The sequence below is a fragment of the Dipodomys ordii genome, unplaced genomic scaffold (assembly GCF_000151885.1).
Source record: "Dipodomys ordii isolate 6190 unplaced genomic scaffold, Dord_2.0 Scaffold238, whole genome shotgun sequence".
Lineage (NCBI taxonomy): Eukaryota > Metazoa > Chordata > Mammalia > Rodentia > Heteromyidae > Dipodomys > Dipodomys ordii.
The window spans coordinates 308,660-318,088 of NW_012267454.1; the positions used below are offsets into that span (position 1 = coordinate 308,660).

At 47.9% G+C, this 9,429-nt stretch overlaps 1 protein-coding gene across 1 annotated transcript in view; it reads left to right on the forward strand.

Moving 5' to 3' along the window:
- Ndufa10 (NADH dehydrogenase (ubiquinone) 1 alpha subcomplex, 10, 42kDa) overlaps window positions 1-9,429 on the forward strand; it is a 49,849-nt gene that overhangs the window by 8,662 nt on the left and 31,758 nt on the right. The window contains exons 6-9 of the mRNA XM_013036028.1: window positions 805-926; window positions 3,423-3,502; window positions 6,781-6,846; window positions 7,669-7,689. Coding sequence (XP_012891482.1) covers window positions 805-926; window positions 3,423-3,502; window positions 6,781-6,846; window positions 7,669-7,689 — 289 coding nt within the window. The remainder of the gene's footprint in view (window positions 1-804; window positions 927-3,422; window positions 3,503-6,780; window positions 6,847-7,668; window positions 7,690-9,429) is intronic.

A 9,429-nucleotide genomic window follows, 5' to 3' on the forward strand; every position in this document is an offset into this window, starting at 1 on the left:
AAGGTGTCCCATGCTCACACCTAGAGTGTGCACACATAGCACGGCTCCTGGAAGGTGTCCCATGCTCACACCTAGAGTGTGCACACAAAACACGGATCCTGGAAGGTGTCCCATGCTCACACCTAGAGTGTGCACACATAACACGGCTCCTGGAAGGTGTCCCATGCTCACACCTAGAGTGTGCACACATAACATAGCTCCTGGAAGGTGTCCCATGTGTTACCCCCCTTCCCCAGCCCCTGGAAAGCTGTCCATGCCTTACTTAGAACATGTGCCTCCCACAGCTCCTGGAAGGCTGTCCCATGCTACATCTAGAATGTGTAACCTCCCCCCCCCCTCTGCCCCATAGCTCCTGGAAGGCTGTCCCATGCTCACCTAGCATGTATAACCCCCACAGCCCCTGGAAGGCCATCCATGCTACATCCAGAATGTGTAACCCCCCCCCCCCACAGCCCCTGGAAGGCCATCCATGCTACATCCAGAATGTGTAACCCCCCCCATAGCTCCTGGAAGGCTGTCTCATGCTACACCATGGACACACCCATGTGTGTCCCCCCCCCCCATAGCCCCTGGAAAGCCTTCTACATGCTACACATAAACATGTGCCCGCCCTCCCCCCCGCCCCCAAGGCCTTCCACATGCTCACACCTTTTGCTGTGCGGCAGTGCTAACGCCAGGCCCTTCTCACACCCTCTGGAAGGCTGTCCCATGCCTGGCATTTGTGCTCAGTGGTTTCTGCTCTGTTAGGTGATGTGCAGGTTGTCATACAGCTCTGAGAACTGTGTGTGCTCTCTCTCGCACCAGGTGTGGACCACTATTACGAGGTGAAGAACCTCACCATCCGTGAGTACCTCCCCCCACACCTGGTGGTCTACATCGACGTGCCGGTGCCGGAGATACAGAGGCGAATCCAGGCAAAGGGGGATGTAAGTCAGCCTTTGTGTCCAGATCTGGGGTTTTACTGCATGAGCAATTCCTCCCGTCTGTATTGCTCTAGTTATTTTAGATACAATCTTACTGTTTGCCCAGGCTGGGCTGGTCATATCCTTCTAATTATTCTTCTTGTTGTAGCTGAGATGGCAAAAATGAACTACCATGCTTTACATGAGGATCTCATGAGCTTTTTGCCTGGATTAGCCTGGACCCACAACCCTCCCAATCTCAGTTTCCAGTAGCTGGGGTGCCAGGTGCGAGGCACTTACCTAGCTGTTGGTTGAGATGGTGTCTTACACACGTTTTGCCTGGCTTGTCCTGGAACCACATTCCCCCTGACCTCCAAGTAGCAAGGAGTATAGGCACCTGTCATCAGTGCCAGGCTCTAGGCTTCTTGTGGTACACCTTTGTTATGTGATCATCACCTAGCAGAGCTCTTAATTCCTTACTGTTCTTGCCAGGTCAGGTGACACATGCAGCAGGTCCCGGCTGAGTCTGTATGTGGAGGGGAGATGCGTGCTCAGCCAGCCTGAGTGGGTGACACCTGCAGCTGAGTCTGGGGCCACCTGGTGAAGAGCTGCTTTCCCTGTGCGATCTGTCATTTGCGTGGCTCTGCTGACACCTGCTCTTCCCAGGGGAGCTGCAGGGGTCTCACATCCTACTGTTCCCATGTTCTTGCCCTGGCAGGGCCTGAAGTGGCCTTTCCCTCTTCCTACATGCCGTCCTAGAGCAGTAGCATGCACAGCCAGTTGCTGTCTTCTGGTTGAGGCTGCTGGGTAGCAAGTACCCTGCTTAGGCAGGGTGGGGTGTGCAGAGGCAGAGGCGAGCACAGCCAGCTCGGCTCTGAGGTCAGGTCTGTGTCTGCTGCAGTGCTTAGTCCAGGAGGAAACACGGTTTTTCTCACGGTGTGGTGGAGAGGCCGGGTGTCTCATGTGAGGCCCTGGGGTTCCCTCCCCAGAGCTCCTTTCTTGGAGAGGTTCACAAAGCTCCTTCCAAATGGCAGGCTCCTGTAGAGTGGACATGGGAGCTGCTGTTGTCCTTTGCTTTCCTGTGCAGCTCAGTTGCCAGCATGCATGAGACATGCAGCTCCAAACGCAGCCTTAGGGAATATGTGACACGTGGCAAAGCTAACTGGTAACTGAATATTTTGTCTGGTATTTGCGGGTTAGATTTTGTGACAGTTGTGTGTTTGTGGGGGCTCTCATGGTCAGTCTATACGTGATCTTACTTCACTTGGACCAAACCTAGTGATAGAGGTTTAGACCCTGCCATCTCCTATAGCACTTCTTCACCCCGCATTTACCAAGCTGGCACTGCACACTGGCCATCAGGAGCTCATGGAGCGCAGGCGCTTGCCCCGGGCCCAGGCCTTGCTGAGGAAATTGGTCCCTTTTGTGGTCAGCATGGGAATGCAGCGCCCGTGGCAGGTGTTCCCTGGGCCTCCTTCACTGCATGCAGGAAATACTCTTCCCTCCCCCATCTCCTCACCTCTCTTTTCTTTTCATCAGGCATAATTCATACTCCAGTAAATTCACTTACTTGAAGTATATAACTAAGTGATTTTTAGCAAATTTACCAAATCCAGCAACTACCTTGTTTAGACTATTTCTGCCATTTTGTAAACTGTAGGCCTGTCCTCTCTTCCCTCCTGTGCCAAGCCACATTTACTCTGTGCTGGAGCTTATGTTCTGTGGAGCAGACAGACCTGTGGTAAGCAAGGAAGTAACGAGGTAAAGGCCATAGAAATGGAGCAGGGTGAAGAGAGAAAGCAGCGCAGCCTTTGCTTTGCTAAACTCTAAAAAGTTTTAAATACGAAAACCTGCTACTCAGAATGGAATTTGACTTAGCATACATCAGACAACAAGAGATGTAAAAGAGAGAGTGGAGGGGTTTGACAGGGACGGGGAAGAGGTAGAGGTAGAGAGGTAGAGCCTCTGACAGGCAGTGGCTGAGAGCAGTTGGGAGAGCCCCTGGTCTGTCATCTGTCTGCACTTGTCTCTTAAGTGCTGCACAAGATAAGCAGCAGGACTGTTGTACCTGTGCATCCCGAGTCTGTGAGCTCACTTGGCCAGGCTAGGTCTTCCCTGCACTGAGGCCCTCCCTGGCACCACACAGTGCCTGCAGTGCATGCCTTGGTGGTGGAAAGCAGTGCTGTGGGCTGTCTTTGCATTTTACATATGTACAGATAAAAATAATGATGTCTGGTCAGCCAGGCACCAGTGACTCACGCCTGTAATCCTGGCTACTCAGGAGGCTGAGATCTCGGTTTGAAGCAGCCAGGGCACAAAAGTCCCTGTGAGACTCTTATCTCCAATTAACCACTCAAAAACTGGAAGTGGTTCTGTGGCTCAAGTGGTAGAGCACTAGTCTTGAGTAAAAAGAGGCTTAGGGACAATGCCAGACCATGAGTTCAAGCCCTACAAGCAACCAAAAATAAGGTAAAATGATGGCTGAATGTTACCTACTTTGATTTTTCTGCTTTTGTTTAGCCACATGAAGTGAAGGTCACCACAGCCTATCTCCAGGACATTGAGAATGCCTATAAGAATACCTTCCTCCCGGAGATGAGGTGAGCCCCACCCCTGCTGCCTGGTAGGACTGAAGCTGCTTCCCATTACGTTCTTTTCTCTGGCTTCTCCAGTGCCGGGTGTTGCCCCGGTGTTTCAGTCAGTGTTTGTGAACAAGGATGGTAGGAGACATTTCAGTTTGATTTTTGTGAGGTTTTGGTTTGCTTATTTTTTCCAGTATTTTTTCCTGTTTCATTATGTCCTAGACATTAGTGCTAGAAGTACACCAAGCTCCAGTCTATGAAATGTTTCAGCACTCTCGGACTCAGGTAATTTTGAGTAAATAACGTAGGATTTCTTGAGATCCTCAGGGTGCCTATGGAGACGTAGATGAGAGTTAGTTTCCATGAGTGCTTGGTGGGTTAGAGGAGAAGACACAACCCCTTTGTCTTCCTCCCTGTCCACTTCTTGTCTTGTAGGGAGCATAAGGGAAGAGTGTTTTCATCCAGGCTTCAGCTGCTTGTTCTGAAGGTCTGGGAGTGTTGTGTAGGGAAGTCATTACTGCTGCCTTAGTCCAAGTTCACGCCCTTATAGGAAATCCCGGAGTCATACGGTTTTGTGAATAAAAACAAAGCCATAGTAACTATGAAGAAATGCTCTAATTTACATTTTTATTTATTTTTACTTCTTCATCATAAACATTGCAGCTGATGTTACTGCTTCTCCTGGTAAGCTTGTCTTCTGTAGGGAAGACAGTGGCCTGTAAGCGCCTTTCACCCTGTTCTGCTCTGTTTTTAAGACCAGATGTGCAGGAGAAGCTATTTCTATAATCTAGGCCCAAGGGAAGATAGAGAGCTACATAAATGCACAGTATAAGCAGAGGTAGTTAACTTTGGAATTCCAGTTCCAGACATCCCTCCGAAGGTCTTCTGGCTGCAGACAGCTGGGAAGGAATTTCCTCACCAGTCATCCCAGACTGCTTAGCCCTGACTTCAGGGATCCAGGGTTTCACCTGCACACAGTGAGATTGCCTCTTCCTTGCAGTCGCTTTCAGGAGCCTGTCTGTCAGGGCTTCCGGTGATGGTGAGGTATAGCTAGCAGCACTGGGCTCTGCACACTCAAGCTGCACAGTATTTTGTCCTGCGATCTCAAATGTAGTCCACTCCAGAATCCAGATATGCCTCTGAGGCTCAGGGAGGTTAAAACAGACAGCTCCCTCCTTGCCACGCATGCTTCCTGGGGACGACGTGGCAGAGCCCACTGATCAACTTGATTTTCTCATCACTGACCGCATAGCCATTGCAGTCCTCACTGGTGGCTGGGCTGTTTTCGGAGGCCTCTGCTCAAAGGTGCAGGATTGAGTGGTCTCTGAAGGAGGATTTTACAAGGCGGCCTGTGCAGCCTGGGTGATCTGCTGTGGCACCCCCTGGTACACATGCCCAGCTCCACTGCTGGGCTGCAGGCAGTGTGCATCAGCGCTGTCAGCCTCTAGGTGGCGTTGCAACTCCGGTGACCCAGACACATGGCTCAGCACTGCACCCTGTTAAGAGTGGTGGGGCAATGTGAGAGGGCACTGCAGGGGTGCTGCCTGTGACCTAAAGGCCTTTCTCAGGGGCCTTTGAGGTCATTGCCAATTTTCCGGTCGTCCAGTGCTATAATTCACTCATGAGGTAGAGAGCCACACTTACCTGGGAGAAAGAGGCCTCCCTGATTCCTCAGAGAAAACAAGTCTGAGATTTCTAGGACAGAAGAGCTCAGGTCACCCTTACCCAGGGATTTTAGACTATTGAATTATAGCGTATAAACCTTAGCTGACATTTGTTCTGTTTATTTTGCCCCCAGCTTCAATCACCCATAAGGCAAAAGTACACACTAGACCCTCTGTTTATGGCTCTGGAATGGGTGAGGTCCACTCTGAGTGAGGAGCCATGACCACTGATGCCTGGGTCTGGTTCATTTTCTTCTACATTTGTTCCCACACTGACTACCTCCAGGTAATGGCGACTTAAGCCAAGCTCTTCCAGTGCATTGTATGAACAAGGTCAACATAAAGCATTTTCTCCAGTGTTTGTTGGAATCACATAAAGTGTCACTGAAGTCTGAGATCATTCTTCTGTCTACTTGTGTCAGGGGCTTTGTCACCCGCAGCCCTTGTGGAGAGCAGGGTGCATGTGCTCAGCTCATCGACATGCTTTTGCTCAGGAATTGTGGTTGGGCTTTGCTTCTAAGAAGTAAGCAGTCTGTGGCTGCACATATGAGTGCCAACACATGTGTTGAATTGATTGACTTTTCTAGATGCACATTAGCAATTATGACCCCTCTTGTTAGTGTAGATTTATTAAGTTTTGAGCATTTGGATAAGCAGGGTCTCTGTCCTTGTGAAGTATATTCTGTCTGACCGCACAAGCTGTTTGTATTTAGAACAGCCTAATATAAATTATGGGTCACTTGTCATATTTAGAAGAACTTGTGCCAAAAGTATTTCATGATCTGTGTTTTAAGTGACTTATAGGCCCTGACCATACTCTGGAGTTTAAAATTTTCTCCTAGAAGTTCACTATGAAACTTAAAATTCAGGAAAACAAAACCTATTACAAATAGGTTATAATGTAACATTTCTAAGTCAATTGTGTTTTAGAATCAGAAGGCATTTTCCAGCAGGGGTAATCTTCGGTACTCCTGGTCTGGCCTCCTGATGGCTTGTCTGCCAGGGCCTCTGGTGGCTGGGTGACCGCTGAGGCGGCTCCTCCATGTGGTGAGGTCCAAGCTTCTCAGTCTGCTGGGTTTCAGTCACCTCCTGGCTGGACAGCCAGGTCTCGGAATGGTCTGTGTCAACCCAGGGGGAAAAGGACAGTGAATGGCTCTCCCCTTCTTCTGAGCCGAGACCTTGTGGGGATTTACCAGCGCCCAGACAAAAGACCGAGGACTAAGGGAACCCTGTTGCATGGTTACCGGGGGCAGGGGGGTGGCTCTCATCAGTGGCTATCCCACCTGCCATGCCTGCTGCTCTCTGTGGAGTCCAGGAAAGCCAGGCTGCTCTGCCCTGCGCTGTGGTGGAGAGTGCAGGTGTGGCATCAGTGACCCCTGTCCCGGGGGTGGCCAGGATTGCCCCCCTGCAGCAAGGGGTGGTGTAGACAGGAGAGGCAGGCCAGGAAGCAGGCCTGCTCTTGTCTGTGCCAGCAGTGAACACACTGCCACTGTGTTACCTTTACCTCTGGCCTCAGCGCTCTGTCCCACTCATGGCCTATTGCGTTAGGCTTGGAGCAGGTGACTTGAGCGTCTGTTCATTCATTCGGATTCCTGATGTTGACACTGAACTTGGTCTTGCTTTTTCCTACAGTGAGAAATGTGAGGTTTTACAGTACAGTGCAAGGGAAGTTGAAAACTCACAGAAGGTAAGAAAATGGTTGGGAAAGTGGGCATTCTTGTTGTTAAGTAGTTGTACAAAGAGGTTACGGTTCCATGTGTCAGGTCATGAGTGCACTGCATCTTGGTTGCTGTCGCCCCTTCAGTCGCTCTCCCCCATTTTCCCACTCCCATCCCCACCCTCAAGTTATGTAGTTCAGTTTTTACATAGTTTACAATGAATGTAATGACTGTTCACTCTTCCCTCCTTCCTTTTGTGTGTCTCCCCAAAATGCATTGCTGCTTCCTGGTATTTGTATTTTAAATCACTGCATTACTTATTCAGAGGAGTTGCACCTTTGGACCCCTCCCCTAAGCGTACCCTCCTTCTGTCAGTTTGTGTGTACATATATACATAAACCCTGTATGTTATCATGTACGCTTGTATTGTAGGTCCAGCTTTCACATATGAGAGAAAACAACTGCTGTATTTCTCTGCAAATGACATAATATTCTTTCTAATGGCTGAGTAAAATTCTGTTGCATATATATTGCATACATTTTCTTGACACACTCATCCGTTGTGGGGCATCTGGGTTATTTCCATAACTTGTCCATTGTAAATAGTGCAGCAGTAAACATGGATGTGCAAGTTTCTTTACAGTATTCTGGCTTGTAGTGTTCTGGGTAGATGCCCAGAAGTAGTATCACTGGGTCATAGAAAAGTTCTGTGTTTAGTTTCTTAAGGAATCTTCAAACCACCTTCCAGAGTGGTTGTACTAGTTTACATTCCCACCAACAGTGGGAATTTTCAATGCTGGAGTCATACTGGACTGAATTAGAATCTCAGTGTTGTTTTCAGTTATGTGTGCTTTGCGGCCAGGGATGTTGAGCATCTCCACATGTGTGTATCAGCAATTTTTAGTTCTGAGAAGTCTCTGTTTAGCTCCTTTGCTGATTTACTACTTGGGTTATTGATTTGGGGGGATTTTGTTTCCTGAACTCCTTGAATATTCTGGATATTAGACCCTTGTCGGATGTGTTGCTGGGAAAAACCTTCTCCCATTCTGCTGGAGGTCTTTCTAGTTTAGTAACAATGTCCTTTACTGTGTAGAAACTTTGTATTCTGATGCTGTCCCATTTGTTGAGTCTCTCACCTATTTGCTGAGTCCCTGGAACTCTTCAGAAAGTTCCTGCCTATGCCAGTAAGTTCTAATGTCTCTCCTACCCCTTCTTATAGTTATTTCAAGGTTTCAGGCTTGATGTAGAGGTTTTTATCCATTTTGAGTTGGTCATAGTGCAAGGTGACAGACAGGCACCCAGTTTCAGTCTTTACGTGTTGATAATGGTTATTCTTCTAACATTTGATTCATCTGCAATAGTCCGTTTTGGGAATGTTCATATTTCCTAATTGAGAAGCCCTAGCCCAACCCATCACCTTCCCATGGTTTTGATTTTTTAAATAATGTTATTTCTATGATCTTAAAATTATAGATGGTGAAAATGCAAAGAATGTTGGGTCCTCTGCTTCAGAATTTTTATTAAACACATAATAAAGTTGAAAGTTGGATTAGTTCATGGGACAAGTCGTCATTTAAAGATGGCCACTTGTCCATTCTGTAAAATTCTAGTAAATCTCAGTGGAGTTTTGAGGGAATTTCGTGGGTAGTAGCCAAGGGGAAAAATAAGTTAAGTTGAGATACTTTCCCATACTGTAAAATAATTAAGGTACTATAATATTAATGTTAGCATTAACAAGTAGGTAACATAATAGAGCAAGACAAAACCCAGGCCTTGTGGTATGACTGCCTTGCAGATATTAGGCCCCAAGGCCAAGCCCAGTACCACCAAAAATAACAACAGCAACAAATAAACACTGTAAACACAGAGTCCAGAAATAGGTGTGTGTGTGTGTCTTACTTTGGCAAAGTCAATTCCTGCAAGAGGAAAATGGGTTTGACAAAATTGAAATTATCTACTTGAGAAAAAGTAGAACTTGTATATTATGTATTAAATAAATTACTAACAAAACAGCAAAAGATATTGGAGCCCAAAAGTGCAATGGAAGTTGTGGGCAGAGCTGGCCAGGGGAGTGTCCAGTACTGATAGCATGAACAGCACAGCGCAGGGTGAGAGGAAGGGGCTGGGTGTGCCTGCAGCAGGCAGCATGGCTGCTCCCAGACGGGCTCTGCTGCTCTGGCTCTGAGAATTCTTTTGAGATACTGTTTTTTTATGCTTGGATGCGTGAATTGTATTTTATTTTCTTGCCTTCTTTGTTTCTATGGTGCTGATATATTTATTTTTAGGTTATTTGTTTTAATTTAAATATTTAATTTATATATTAGAGTAACACATTTTGTTATGCGTTCATTGAATAGACTCAAATTCTTGACCCTTCTACAGAGGCTGGAGCTGGGACTGTTGAGAAGAGCATGGGGATGAGGTTGCACTGAAGATTGCTCTCCAGGGGGTCAGGTGTGGAGCTGGACACTCAGGGTGCTGGGTCTCTGAGAGGCCAGGTGTGGAGCTGGACACTCAGGGTGCTGGGTTTCTAGGGGGCCAGGTGTGGAGCTGGACACTCAGGGTGCTGGGTTTCTAGGGGGTCAGGTGTGGAGCTGGACACTCAGGGTGCTGGGTCTCTGAG